Source organism: Nyctereutes procyonoides, unplaced genomic scaffold, assembly GCF_905146905.1.
Source record: "Nyctereutes procyonoides isolate TBG_1078 unplaced genomic scaffold, NYPRO_anot_genome, whole genome shotgun sequence".
Taxonomy (NCBI): Eukaryota; Metazoa; Chordata; class Mammalia; order Carnivora; family Canidae; genus Nyctereutes; species Nyctereutes procyonoides.
This window is the reverse complement of record NW_026575020.1, coordinates 26,652,859-26,668,376: the sequence shown is the minus strand read 5'-3', so window position 1 is coordinate 26,668,376 and position 15,518 is coordinate 26,652,859. Positions and strand designations below refer to the sequence as shown.

Genomic DNA, 15,518 nt, shown 5'->3' with positions numbered 1-15,518 from the left:
CCACCCTCCACTCTCCCTCTCTTTCTCCCTTTCAAATAAATAAATAAATCTTTAAAAAAAAAAAAAAAGATGAGGAAAGCTCATGTTCCTCCCATTTTCCGGGGCACTGAGTAAAGCTGCTAAGATGGCCACATTCATGTGTCAACCTGACTGGGCCATGGGTACCCAGACATTTGGTGAAAATGATTCCAAGTGTGGCAGTGAGAGCGGTTCTGAGTGAAATTAACATTTGGATCAGGTGACTGGATAGAGCAGGTTGTTCTCCCTAATGTGAGTGGTGGGCCTCATCTAACCAACTGAAGACCCAAATAGAAGAAAAAGACTGAATAAGAGGGAACTCTTCCTGCCAGGTGAGCTGAGTCATGAGTCTCTTTCAGGCTTTACACTCAGCCCGAAACATTGGCTCTTCTTGGATTTTGAGCCTGCTGGCTTCAGACTGCAATGTATGCCACTTGGCTTTGCTGTTCTTAGGCCTTTAGGCTCAACCTAAAACTATACATCATTCCTGCATGTCCAGCTTGCTGACTGAAGGTCTTGGGACTTCTTGGCATCCATAATGAAGCACACCAGTTCCTTATAAATCTCTCTATATATCTAGATCTAGATGCAGATGCAGATGCAGGTAGGCATCCTATTGGTTCTATTTCTCTGGAGGACCCTGACCAAATACAAAGACCAAACCTTAGGCTTCCTGGCACAGGTTGGCTGCATATTTCGGTGTGAAATGCCCAGCTGCCAGAGGCCAGACATCTGAATATCTAGAACAATTGTCTGATTTAGTCCAAAAGTCCCCTTGGTTCCCAAAGCCCCAACAGGAAGCCTGGCAGGGAGGAGCCCTGACTAGCCAAAAGAGCAGAGCCAAGTAGCAGAAACCTTCATTTTCTTTTGTTTTGTTTTCTTTTCTTTTTTTTGTTTTTAACCAAAACAACCCCCAAGTACTCAGGAAGGGGTGTGTCAACGCTCCCCAGAACCCCAATGTAAACAGCAATACTTGCACAGTCCACTAGATGGAGCCAGTGACCCGGTGGAAAGGGCAGAAATGCAACCAACTCTAGGAGTGAAAGCTGGCAGGCAGAGGGTGTGAGGGTGCGTGGGGCTGGAATCTTCACCATCCCCAAGGTGGGTAAGTGGTCCTCACCCCCATCTTGCATGACTTCTAGTCAATGGTGTAAAAAATCAATTCCAGGGTTTCCAAGCCCTTTTAGTCAGTTGTCACTGTAGCATCTCTGGATTTCAAAGCCTCAAACCAAGTTATTCCCTTGTGAGCCACCAAGCAAAGTGGGCAGCCACAAAGTGAAAAAAGTCACTGCCCCAAAGCCTCAGAGCTCCGGGGAGGGCTACGGGGGTAGGGGTGTCTCCTGTTGTGCCTGTTTCACTGGAGAAGGCACCAGACAGTATCCTTCATGAAGGAATCTAAAAATCAATGGACCCGCATTCTAGCAAGGTGATCAGGAACGGGACAGTGACAGGGAGCAAGGAGGAAGGCAGAGAGGGGAGAAGTAAATGGCAAAAGTGCTTTTCTTTTCAGCCAGTAGCTCTATTCAGCCACAGGTTCTCAACCCTTAGCTAGCATTCCTGGTCCCGTGTTGGGTCCTATAGTTAATCTTCCTGCATCTGCTCATAATGAGGTAACAGCTTAGTCGTCCAGGGGTACTCTGAGCTGTTTGGTCAGAGACCTGAAGGCAAGGATGGGAACAAGAATTTTCTCCTTGTTTCCCCTGGGTGGCTATAGCTCAGGTCCCAGAATACTCCCTCCTTCATCAGTAGAAAAACCCTACCCTACATGTTCAAGATGGTGGTCTCTCACTTTCCTTAGGACGACAGGGCAACAATCCAGAATGCTGGCTGTGGGGGGTCCCGAGCCTCACTGGTCCCCTCCACTGTTCACCTGCCCCCACCATCCATTTCCAAACCTGCCCTGCCTGGCAGCCACTAAGCTCTGCCGCAGGCCTCTGTTGCCATGGCAACAATCTGGCTTCCCCCAAGTGGGAAGCTGGTTGCCAAGGCCCTTGTTGCCAAAGGCTATAACAGCCACCCTGGCGAGTGAAGAGGGGGCGAGAGGAGGGGCGGAGGGTGACCAAGGAGGCTGCAAGGCAAAGAAGCAGGGGGTTCTCCAGAAATGATAGGGCAGCCCTCCTGCTGGAGTGGGGATTGCTGGGCCCTTCAGGAGGGGAACAAGCATCCCACCACACTTCAGTGACTGCTCCTGGGTGGTATCAGAGAGAAGAAAGGGGACCCCCACAAAACACACCTGGACAAGCCCTCTACCAAGCAGGACCAGGCACTCCAAGTCCCACCCCTCCCCCCAATTGAGGAATGGCTTTGATTCTCCCCAACACCAGGAAAATAGTCTGGGAGTCCCTATGTTTCCCTCATCCCTGTGTTTCAGGTACACGCGTACAAGCTGGGCACAGACAGAGCTGATCTCTGTGGCCAGAAGCAGCATTCATTATAAGGATTGCAAGCCTCCTACCTTGTCTCAAAGCACATACTTAATATTCCTTGTAAAATGTTTCTCTTTGGAGCAGAGCTCCTAACAGTCGACAGGAGGAGAGGGGGACACCATTAGAGCTCATTCCGTTCCAGAGTCACCAGAGGAGGGCAGAATGGGGCCTTTAATCTTCAGGGAATGTTACTGAAGCAACTCACTCCACCCCACAGAGAGCAGAGAGACCAGCCTTGCTTTGCCTAGCAGGCATCTGTACCATACAGCCCGCAGGTCACATGCGCAGCCCCTGCCCAGCTGCAGCCCAGAAGAGAGCCTGTTCCCTCCCCCAGGCCCCATCCTGCTCGAGAGGGGCTGGAAGAGAAAGCTGAGAGAGGAAGTGAGGGTGTCCAGGAGGCAGGGGAAACAGATGGCTGGTAGAGGAGGCAGAGATAGGTACAGGGGTGGCAGAGAGAGCAGCAGGTGGTGGGGGGCAGGGAGCCTAGTCTACGAGGTGCCCGGGACCTGAAGGAGGTAACGAGGGCATCAAGAACATCCAGGTCCACACTTCCCTAGCTCTGCTCCCCCAGGAGCATCCCAAGCATTCTCTGGCCTGTGACACACAGACCTGCCTAGCCCCCGCCCCCCCCCCCCCCGCTGCCCCATCCCCTGGGGCCCTCTCTTCCCCAACCCAGAAGGAAAAGCAGGTGTACCTACCCCAGGTGCCAGCCCCTCGGGTGGGGTGGGAGAGATGCTGTCCCCGCCGCCCTGGCCACGGGCGCTGAGCTGGGGTGACATGGTGGGCGACTCGTCGATGTATGGCATGGTCTCCGAGCCCTCTGGGGGCCCCTTCTGCTCTTCATTCCCTTCTCCGTCGTAGTCGTCTGCCCCGTAGCTGAAGTCTGAGACAAGGAACAAGAAAGGCCACTGAGAGTCCTCCACGAGGGCTGCCAGGGACTGGTAGCGCGGTGGGCGCCGGCGGCGACCCCCGGCTGCCATGTCCCCCACCGCAGCATGCAGGGCCTGGCCCGGGCGGGGGCTGCGCGGGGGGCCCGGGCTTCGGGAGAGGCTGGGGAGCGCCAGCAGGCAACGGGGCTGCAGTTCAGGGGCTGCTGGGAGTCAGGGAGGAGCGGCTCCACGGTTGCCACCCGCTTAATAGCATGTCAGTTGCAGATTCTGAGCTGCCGTTTCCTTTGCCTCCTGCCTAATTCCAAATCTAAAAATTCACAGTGGGAGCAGGAGGCAGGACGCTTCCAACTCTCCTCTCTGAGTCACCATTTTGCTTTTTATAGGGAATAAGGAGGTGGGGCGGGCCGAGCGATGTCACTTCCTGAGCCCCTCCTCCTTGGGTACCATTTGTACATTGAGCCGATCCCTGGTGTGGGGGGCAGCACAGGTTTCAGGGTAGAGGGTGCAGGTACCGCACCCGCCTCCAAACAAGGCCCCCTGCACAAGATGGAGCCCGAGGCTGGTAGGGTGTGGGTGAGAGGGTGGCTCCAAGGCCTGGCAGGGACAGGGTTTCATGGCAGACTCAAAAGCTGGCACTTCTTTCTGTGATTTCAATGGAGGCTCCCTTCAGAGAAGGGGGAAGAAAAGGCCACGGGGAAGTTGAGCTGCTGTTAACTGCCTTGGTGCTCCTGGCACCAAGCAGGCTGCACAGCCCACGCACAGGCAGCCCTGCCAAGGGGACAGTGGGCTGGGCCCCCTGGGGGCACAGCACCTCAGAAAGGCCCCCAAGCTCCACCAGTGGGGTCTCTCCTGCAGCAGCACCGGCAACCCTCTCACTGCCCCTCACCCCCTGTCTGGGCCCCGTCCCATCAACTGCTCAGATATCACATCTTCCAGGATGTCCTCCCTGGCACCTCAGTTCAGAACTACAGCATGTGGCCTCCCAGTGCTTCTGTTGATCCTGCCCACTTGTCCCTGAGCCCCTGGGCCAGGAACTGGCTGTCTCAGTCATCGCTGTGTGCCCAGAACCCACAGGCCCACGTGCAGTAGGACCTCGGGAAGTAATGTGCAGGCGGAATGAATGAGCAGAGGAATGCACTGTCCCTCTCAGGTCTCGGGTTTGAGCCAAATTCTCCACGGGGCCCTGGCTCCTCCTCTTCTGTCACAACATACCAGGCCCTGGGCAGCCAGCAGCCTGAGAATGGTGTTAACAGGTCACCAAGGTTTCTGGCCACAGCTATACTCAGTCCAATCTGGCCCTTCGGCAGCCAGGAGCTTCCCCCAGGCTCGCTGCACCTGCTCCCTCTGACTTTCGCTCCAGTCCCTATGCTGACAGCCCATTAAGCTGTCAGAGGATGTAAGCTGTTATTTTTTTTTTCCCCAGAACAGGCATGTATGTGAAGAACCATGAGATCCAGCCGCCGAAATGTGCATGCCAGGCACACGGAAATAGGGCCCACTGACGGGAGGACACAGGGCTTGTGCACGAGGCTGGCAGAGGAGGGAGCCAATTCTGCTATTTCCAGGGGGCAGAAGGAAGGAAAAGAAGCTGCAGAGTCCAGTAGGCCCAAGTCTGGCACTGTGAGGGAGCCCAGCTGTTTGGTGAGGTCTCCTCATTTTGGAGAAGCATAAGGAGGGAACGAAACATCACGTTAACCAACCTCTCCTCGAGGAGGTTCCCAGCTACCCTGCTAGTGCTTGGAGTCAAGGCCAGGGTATGAGCTATGGTGAACCCTGACCTAGCCAACAGTTCAGATGCCAGCAGGCCATGCTGACCCTCCTCAACACTGACCTATATTCCCAGAAGTCACAGGATGAGATCTGGATAAGATCCAATTCATTCTCATCAGAGTGGCAGCCGTGAACCTGTGTCTCCTATTCCTCTCAACCTAGAAACATCTGTGAGGCTCTTGGTACTATCCACAATTTACAGCCAAGGTCAGGGAGTCTCAGAAAAATTAGCCCAGAGAAGATCTGAGCCCAGGTGTGCCTGTCTGTCTCCAAATGCCATCCTTTTCCCTTTGAGTGTCTAACTTCCAGAGAAGTCTACTTCCATAGCTCTCCTTGTCAGGGGGAGTTGACCAAAGAGGGGAGGGACGGGCGCCAGCCACAGCAGTGGGGGAGGCCCAGGGGTACACACAGAGCCCTCTGCAAATGTTCTTAGATACTTTCCCTTTCATTCCACCCTCTGTAAAACCAGTCAGAGACCCAGGAGAACCCTTACCAGGAAAAGGGTACAAAAGACACAAAAAAGAGAGAAACCAATTCTCAGAGAAGGAAGGAGCCCTGGGAACTCAGGAGGATGGAAATCTACCAACCACGGGCTTCAGTTTATAAGAAGCCACAGATAAAAAGGCTCGGCCGCGAGGTCTCAAAAGAGAGAAGGCAGAGGAGGCTGCTAACAGCCAATATCCGTTTCCCTTCCTAGTAGCAGAAATATCATTTTATTTGGAGTGGCAGTGTGCCCAGCGGCTAACTAAAAGACTACTTTCCCTAGTGGTGTGAGCCATGTGGTTAAGTTCCAGCCAATGAGATGTTAAGTGGATATGTGTGGAACTTTGAGGAAGGCTGCTAAAAACGATTGGCTTAGCTGGAAGGTATACCACACCCTACTCCACCCCCACCCCCATGGTTCCTCCTTCTATTGCCAGTTTGGCAAGAAGATGGGATGGCTGGAGCTCCAGTGGCCATGTTAAACCATGAGGTGATACTGAGGGTAGAAGCCAGCACTGAAGCTAGCTGAGCAGACAGCTAGGAACCTGGGCTGGTGATGGCACAATGAGTTGCCATACCACTCCTGGACTGCCTACCTCCAGACTGCTTCTTCTTTTTAAGATTTTAGTTATTTAGGGATGCCTGGGTGGCTCAGTGGTCGAGTGTCTGCCTTTGGCTCAGGGCGTGACCCTGCAGTTCCAGGACTGAGTTTCACATCAGGCTTCCTGCAGGGAACCTGCTTCTCCCTCTGCCTGTGTCTCTGCCTCTCTCTCTGTGTCTCTCATGAATAAATAAATAAAGTCTTTTAAAAATATGTATTTTATTTATTTAGGGGCACCTGGGTGGCTCAATTGGTTGAGAGCCTGCCTTTGGCTCAGGTCATGATCCCAGGATCCCAGAATTGAACCTCCCTGCTCAGCAAGGGGGGGGGGGGGGAGACGCTGCTTCTCCCTTTCCCTGTCTCTCCCCCTGCTTGTGCTCTCTCGTGCTCACTCTGCCTCAAATAAATGAATAAATACAAATCTTTTAAAACAAGATTATTTGAGAGAAAGCACAAGCAGAGGGGAGGGGCAGAGGGGGAGGGAGAAGCAGACTCCCCACTGAGCAGGGAGCCCGCCAGAAACTCTATCCTGAGACCGGGGATCATGACCTGAGCTGAAGGCAGACACTTAACAAACTGAGCCACCCAGGTGCCCCCAGACATCTTTTATATATGAGAGAAAAAAAATGCTCATGTGGTTTAAGCCACTGTTATTTAGCTTTTATGTTATATGTACTCAAACAATATAACTGATGGAGATTTTCCTTGACATTCTGTCTAGGTGCATTTTCTGTTGCCTTCACTGTTCTTCTAAGTGTCCCTGGTGGAATCCTTTTTCTCTGCCCACACCTTAAAAATAGGTATTCTGTATGTATCCTTACAACAGAATACTGCTCACCAATAAAAAGGGACAAACTACTGATACATACAACAACAGCAGTAACTCCTACAGGCATTATGCTAAGTGAAAGAAGCCAGACACAAAGGAGCATATCCTGTATGGCTCCACTTACATGAAGTTCTAGAACAGACAAAACTACTCTATGGTTGAAAATAAAAAGAAAACAGTAGTTACCTCTGGGTTTGGGGTAGAGACAGCAGTTGATTGTAAAGGGCACAGGGAACTTTCAGGGTGATAGAAATGTTCTGTCTCAGGGCACCTGGGTGGCTCAGTGGGTTAAGGGCTCAACTCTTGATTTCGGTTCAGGTCATGATTTCAGGGTCCTGGGACCGAGCCCTGCATCGGGATCTGTGCTCATTGGGAAGTCAGCTTGAGGACTTTCTCCCTCTGTCTCTCCCCCTGCTTGCACATGCATGCTCTCTCTCTTAAATAAATAAATAAATAAATAAATGAATAAATAAATAAATAAATAAATAAATAAATAAATAAATAAATAAATCTTAAAAAATATTCTGTATGCTGGCAGGAATTTGGGGTACACAGGTTGATGCATTCGTCAACTTCGTGAAATACACTTAAGATCTGTGCATTTCACTAAACACTGAACTCTAGTTAATGATATTCATGCTTAAGTGTTGAAGTGTACTGCTGTTTGCAACTTGCTCTGAAACATGTAACAAGATGGATTGATGATACTCAAAGGAATGGAGATATGGATGATAAAGCAAGCACAGAAAACATCTAAAAAGTACAGAAAATTATAGATTCTAGATGGTGGGTACATGGGTATTCACTGTACAATTCTTTTTTTTTTTTTAATTTTAAGTAGACTCCATGCCCAAAGTGGGGCTTGAATTTATAACCCTGAGATTAAGGATCACATGTCCTACTGACTGAGCCAGCCAGGTGCTCCTCACTGTATAATTCTTTAAACTTTTATATTTGAAAATAAAATGATGGGGGGAAATGGTGCTTTCCAAGCTTCTGTCACCCCTGCTTTGCTGCCCCTCCCAAATTTTATTTACACACCAGAGAGAAGTCTGGGCTGTAGACTCATCTCTCTATTTCCTGGACATCTCCATCCTCAGGAACCTCAAGTCCACCCCTTTCCTGAAGTTAATATGCTAGATTGCTCAAGTTGGAAACCTAGGAGTCATTCTAGATCCCTCCTTCTTCCTGCTCCTCATCTTCTATATCCTGAAATATCCCCATTCCCCAACCTCTTCCCCACTCTCATCAGCTTTTATGAGGACAATTACAACACTGTTTTCCCATGAGCCAGACTGCAAATCTGTTTCTCCCCTATTCGAAATTCAACAGTCCCACATTCATTTCAAGGGTAAAACCCGAATGCCCCAGCTCGAAGCCCTTTATTATGGTCAGCACCTGAATCTACCTTTACAGGTCATACTCTGCTGCCAAGTAATATCAGACATCTCCCAGGTCCCTGCAGTGGGTGCTACAGTAGAAATATATATAAACGCTCAAATCTTTTTTTAAGATTATTTATTTACTCATAGAGACAGAGAGAGAGAGGCAGAGACACAGGCAGAGTGAGAAGCAGGCTCCATACAGGGAGCCTGATGTGGGACTCGATCCCGGGTTTCCGGGATCATGCCTGGACTGAAGGCGGCACTAAACCGCTGAGCCACACGGGCTGCCCTAACCACTCAAATCTTAACCTCAGTTCCTATGAATGTGACCTTATTTGAAAAGAGGGGATTTGCAGGGTCACCTGGGTGGCTTAGTGGTTGAGTCTGCCTTTGGCTCAGGTCATGATCCTGGGGTCCTGGGATCAAGTCCTGCATCAGGCTCCCTGAAAGGAGCCTGCTTCTCTCTCTGCCTATGTCTTTGCCTCTCTCTGTCTCTTATGAATAAATAAATAAAAACTCTTTAACAAAAAGAAAAGAGGGTATTTGCAGATGTCATTAAGTTAAAGATCTCAAGATGAGGGGCGCCTGGGTGGCTCAGCGGGTGAGCGTCTGCCTTCGGCTCAGGTCGTGGTCCCAGGGCCCGGGGACCAAGCCCCACATCGGGCTCCCTGTGGGGAGCCTGCTTCTCCCTCCACCTGTGTCTCTGCCTCTCTCTATGTCTCTCATGAATAAAAAAAATATATATCTCAAGATGAGATATTCCTAGATTAATTGAGTGGATCCTAAATCCGATGATAGGTCCTTACGGGAAACAGAAGGGGAGAGGACACAGATGTAAAGAAGGCCATGTGAAGACGGAGACAGAGATTGGAGTTAGGCTGCCAAAAGCCAAGGAATGCCTGGAGTCACCAGAGGTTGGAAGAAGCAAGAAAGAATTCTCCTCCCACCAATCTCAGCAAGGAGCACTGCCTTGCCCACACTTTTATTTTGGAGTCCGGTTTCCAGGCTGTGAGAAAATAAATTTCTGTTGTTTTAAGCCACCAAATTTGTGGTAACAATTTTTATAGCACCTCTGTGAAATTAATACAGTCCCCAGACATGCAGCACTGTTTTCCCCCTCTGGACCTTTGCATATGCTATTCCTAGACCTAGAACACTACCCTCAGCCCTTTCCACCCTGTGAAATCCTATTTAGCCTTCAAATTTGGCTCAGCTGCACCTGGCTCCCATAAACTTCCTCGTCTCCTGAATATATAAAGCACTTGCACAAACTTCTGCAAAATATTCTAAATGTTAGAAAAATGAAGAGACAATTAAATGGAGACTACAAATGTTCAGTGTATATGTACATTTAAAATGTAATAAAAGTGCAGCCTGGGTGGCTCAGCGGTTTAGCGCCACCTTTGACCCAGGGCCTGATCCTGGAGACCCAGGATTGAGTCCCATGTCGGGCTCCCTGTGGGGAGCCTGCTTCTCCCTCTGCCTGTGTCTCTGCCTCTCTCACTCTCCTTCTCTGTATCTCTCATAAATAAACAAAATCTTTTAAAAAATGTAATAAAAGAAAATGCAAACATATATGTATACACACATATATATATTTACATATATATATTTGCAATTTTCTATCAAATCATCAAGGTTTAAAAAAATACCCAAAGTTGTCAGGGAATAGGCACCCTCAGAAACTCTTGGAGGGTATAGGGGCTCCTGGCTGGCCCAGTCAGTAGAGTGTGTGACTCTTTTGGGTTTTTTTTAAAAGATTTTATTTATTCATGAGAGACACACAGAGAGAAAGAGGCAGAGACATAGAGGGAGAAGCAGGCCCCATGCAGGGAGCCCGACATGGGACTCGATCCCGGGTCTCCAGGATCATGCCCTGGGCCAAAGGTGGCGCTAAAACGCAGAGCCACCCGGAATGCCCATAGAGTGTGTGACTCTTGATCTCTGGGTCATGAGTTCAAGCCCATGTTGGGTGTAGAGATTACTTAAAATAAAATCCTTTAAAAGAAAAAAAGAACATACTTGGAGAGTATGTACAACTGGCACAACTCGTCTGAAGTCAGTTTGGTAACTCACTTGGAAAGCTTTAATAGTTGGCACAGCTTTTAACCCAGCATAACCAAGATTAAGAAATTAATTATGTGTATCTACAAATAAGGTTATGTTATTAATCATAGGGCTGTTTGTGATTGTGAAATATTAAAAACAAACTGAATGATTATAGGGAATTGGTTGAGTATAGTATTTCTCCAAGATGGACTACTATGCAGCCATTAAAATTATATGAATGGTGTATATCATCTTATTAAGAGAAAAGGGAAATAATGTGTACAGTAGGATACTATGTTTAAAAAAAATAAAAGTGTATGTGCATAGAATAAATGCAAGGCAACAGCACATTGCATTATAAAGCATTCAGATTCTAAGAATTTGGAAGTACATGATCTCTATGCCCTAAGACACAAGCACATACCACTTATCTCCTGCCCAATATCCACCTTCTCTTCATCCCTGCTTATCTCACCCTGGTTTTATATGAGGTGGCAAAGGACCCAGCCCCAGGCAAGATGCTCGCTTTCTTTGACTCTCTTACAACTAGGAGTGGCCATTTGATATCACTCTGGTCAATGAGACACAAGCAAAGTCTTGATGGGGCCTCTGGTAAGGCCTTTGCCTTGATAATTAAAAAGGGACTTCTTGCTTTGAACTCTAGTGTGATGACTGGAGCTACAGTGGCCATATTGCTGCCTGAGGAAATGATCAAGAAAGAACAGACATTCCCTCGAAGCTGTTGAGCCACCGAACCACACCAGAAGTAGCCCATCTCATTTTTCACTTAAGTGAAAAATATAAGCCCCTAAATATTAGATTTTCTGTCACTTAAAATAAATATATTCCTAAGTGATACCCTTATAGCCCAGCAAAGGAAAACTGTTCAGTGAGCAATAAAACATTCTGGGTGCCATGACAGAAGTACCTTGCAGGTGAGGCAGAGAGGAGGGAGGAGGCAACTGTGTGGGTAAGGGGATGGCTGGAAGAGCTCAGGTGGTACTCAGAAGGAGGTGGTTTATTACTGTGGCTAAGAGCAAGACCCTGGGGTCACACAGCTTAGGTTCCAGTCCAGGATCTGTCAGTTTCTAACCTGTCTGTGCTCAGAAGAGTGCCTGAAACAGGGTAGCCACCTATGAATGAATACAGGTTAACCTCGTGAATGTGAAAGAGGATGATGAAGGAGCCAAGTGCCCAGGGCTGCTCTGAGCATTAACTGGAATAATGCACAGAGTACTTAGCACATAGTAAGTACCCAATAAATCTTAGTGGCTGTTATTAATGTTATTAATTGAATCTTGAAGGATGTGTGGGTGCTTGCCAGGCAGATGGGGATGGGAGCAGAGTTCCAGGCAATGAGAAGAGGCTTGGCAAAGGCACAAAATGCAAACAGCAGGGCCCCTCAAGGGGACTATAAATAGCCCAGCATGGCTAGAACACTGCGTGAACAGGAGGGTGAGGTAGCAGAGAGCACTGGAGAAGCAGGCACAGGCTGGCACACTGGGGGCCTCATGAACCAAGCTGAGAGCTAAGCAGGACCCAGTGGGGACTGCTGATCTGGAACATTAACCCTGTGGGGTCCTGCCGGCCACATCACTGCCAAATATCACTAACTTTAGGTCATTCTGCTCGATGCACATATTCCTCTCAAGTTACAATCCAGGCAGAGGATCCTGTGACCTCCAGATCTAGAAGTCATCCAGGTTGACCACACATGAACACAGGGTTACCTATTCCAAACCTGTAACGGAGCCTGTGCCAGATGGCAGGACATAAGCCAACCAGTGACAGACCACAGAGACCTTGGATATGCTCTTTTGGGACAAGGTGGAGAGTTGGCCTATTGAGGGGTAAGGTTCAAACCCAAATGACCAGCCGTCATTTTCACCATCCTAAGCTCTGGTAGGTGCAAGGGGAGGGAAGGGGTAACCCAACAGCTGGAGGCACACAGGTGTCAAGCTGTTTACAACCTTCCCCTGAGGCTGTCTAGTACCAATGATGTTAGACACAGCCAAGAATATATCCTGGTACATCCAACCTCCAAAACAGATGCCGAGGGCAGTTTGAAGGAATCTTTCCCACCTCTTCTCAGCAACTCTAAGAACCATGTAGGTGCAGGATAAAGTTACGTTCTAGGTATGGAATAGTCCTGCCCTCCCAGCAGGTGTGGTATGAAGGCTCATGTTAGGTGATAGGCTTATTTTCTGCCCCAGAACTGCCATAGGACTAGGGAAGGGCAACCTTGGGAAGCCCAGTCCTGACCATCATTCCCACCAAAGCAGCATTAAAGGTCTTCAGAGAACGTCCAAAGTCTCTGTGTGTCACACGCTGCATCAGGTAGTAACAAAGCAAAGGGGCAGAGGTGGCATTCTTGCCCTCTGGGATCTCCCACTGTGGTCCTATGCACACTCACTGTCATTTGTGGCTGTGCTGGGCACTGGCTGTGCATAGCCTGATCTTCCAAGCAACCCAGTGATGTACAAATCTTACAAACATGTTCAGCAAAAGAAACCAGACACAAAAGAGTGCATACACAGGTCCATTTATATGACATTCAAGAACAGGCAAAACAAATGGATGGTGATAGAAATTCTCATTAGTGTCTCCCGGGGTGGGCATAGGAGGCAGTGGGTGTTGACTGGGAAGGGGCAAGAGGGAACTTTCTGAGGTGCTGGAAATACTCTATATCTCGATCTGAGTGGTCGTTACACAAGTAGACATATGTAAAATTTAAAACCAAGCAAGTAGTACTGTCATGAGTCTCATTTACAAAAAAAGGAAGTGAGGGCATTGGGAGCCAAGTCACTTGCCCAAGGTTTAGACTGGCAAGTGGAAGATTGAGTTGAACACAGCTAGTCTGACTCCTGGACTGGTGCTTTAACCATTATAATGTGGAAGACCAGAATGAATAAAGAAAAATCATGCGGGCGGGTTGCTGTCAGGGTCCAGAAGTGGAAGAAACAACAGGTGTTAAACTCTGGTAAAGGAAGAGATCCATTTGGAGGAGTGTCTGAGCATCCCTTGATGGGAAGTGAGACAGGAAGGGAAGGAAGAAGCTATTCCCAGTGAGGTGAACAGAGCTGTGAAGAACAGGGTTATAACTGTGCCCTTTTGTTTGGGCATTGCAGAACAGATGGGTGTAGCTGGAGCTGGGGTCTCAGTGCCCTCTTGCATGGATAGAGTCCTTCCGACCTGCCATTCCTGTCACCAGGTCCCAGACAATGATTCTGCTCCCTATCCAGACCTCCCCTGGTTGCCAGGTACTGGGCTGAGGCCTGTACCCTGTTGTGTACATGTGGCTCGCCAATGTCAGCCCCTTCCTGGGAGAGGCACAGAACGGCTCATTTCCCCCCAAATCCCCTAACTCCCCTCAATTCCTCCTCCAACTAAGCCAGGTCTTCCCCATATTCTCAGGAGGCCAGGACACTGGGGTCAGTTTTGAGGCTGACAACCCCTACAGTGAGCCTCATCTCCACACAGCTGAGGGGCACACAGGACTATGAAACTTGGCCTCCCCCCAGTGTGGTGGAAACAAAGACCCCAAAGCTGACCCACAATCTAGGGTCTTCTTGCCCATGCTGGAGCTAGGCTGCCACAGAACTGGAAGAACTGTGTTTTGTTACACACCCTTGAGACAGGGATAATGATGCTCATGTTACAAGTGGTCTGTGAGCTGCCATTAAATAACATAATTAAGTTAAAGGACTTGGACAGTGTCTGGGCAGAAGAGTCGTCAGGAGAGGTCAGTTGAAGGAACAGCAAAGCAGGCTGGACACCTTCTGGGCCCCATGACCTCAGCAGATCCAGGAGATACCACTAGGAGCCCTCAGGGGTAGCATAGCACTAAGGTGAGGTGTCCCTGGGCCATCACATTTCCAGCCACCTCCTTCTCCATAGCCCCTGCTCTACAACTGACAGGAAAGGGGCAGCTGGGATGGCACAGTGGCCCAGGGCATGGGCTTTGAGTCAGATGCAGGTTATAATCCCAGTATTAACACTTCCAGAGCCTCAGTTTCATCATCTATAAATGAGGTAAAACACCTAATGTCTAAGCCTCATGAGTTTTCTGTGGGGGCCCAATAAGAAAATATATTAGTATGAGGCATGTGGCCCAGGGCAAATGCTAAATAAACAGTAATCATCATTACTAACTTGGTCCTCTTCCTGTGGGGCAAGTGCCCTCAGGGATCTCCTAGTCCTTGAAAAACAAAAAACAGAACCAGGGCTTTGGAAACTGACCACAGGGCAAGGCTCTTGGAGGCCTTCCTCCATCAGCTGGCCCAACTGTTCCTCCATCAGCCTATATTCAAGAGGTTCAGCTTCGAGCAAGGCATCACAGGCCATCAGAATAGTTCAAATCTTCAACTTCACTGCACACTGGAATCCCCCGGAAAGTTTGGAAACTACTTTGGAAACTATCTGGTTCCCACTCCAGAGATCCACATTGAATTAGGGATGGGAGCTGGGCATTGGAGCTGTTATAAACTCCCCAGGTGATTCCAATGTATTGTAAGGCTGAGAACCACCAGACGAAGACAAGGACCCCAAGTCAAATGAAACTGAAGCCTGAAACCTTACTGGGAAGCCATCGGCTATGTGGAATGAGAAGCCCAGGAAAGGTTACTTGCAAGAGGTGGGGTTGGAATTAAGTCCTGAAGGTCTGGGAGGGCTCCCTGGGAAGAGGCAGAGGAGGCGATCATAGAAGGCTTTACTCAGATTGTGCACAGGGGGCAGGCTGGGGCGGGGAGGTACAGCCCCTACCCCAATCACACAGAGCCTGCAGCAGCCACCTGGACCACAGGGTAGCCTCCTCCTCACCTGGAGGCCTTCACATAGGCCCGGAGCAGGGGTGCTAACCCAGCGAAGGGGCAGCCGGAAGACAAGGAATTAGCGATGCAGCAGCTGGTTCCTGCAAGTGCCTTGGGAGAGCTGCAGTTGGAGCAGTGGGTTCTGGCTCGGACTCACTGCTGGGAACAGACTCAATGCCCCCCCCCCCCCCGTATGGGGTGCAGCTTGGCCTCTCTGGTTGCCATGGAGATTCGATCAGATGCTCTCCCTCCAGGCTCC

General features: G+C 49.5%; 1 protein-coding gene across 2 annotated transcripts in view; it reads right to left on the bottom strand.

Annotated features, from left to right (window-relative positions):
• ABR (ABR activator of RhoGEF and GTPase) overlaps positions 1 to 15,518 on the bottom strand; it is a 187,692-nt gene that overhangs the window by 92,723 nt on the left and 79,451 nt on the right. For both annotated transcript variants that reach the window (XM_055318262.1, XM_055318234.1), the window contains one exon: positions 3,143 to 3,327. In XM_055318262.1, the coding sequence (XP_055174237.1) occupies positions 3,143 to 3,327 (185 nt within the window). The remainder of the gene's footprint in view (positions 1 to 3,142; positions 3,328 to 15,518) is intronic.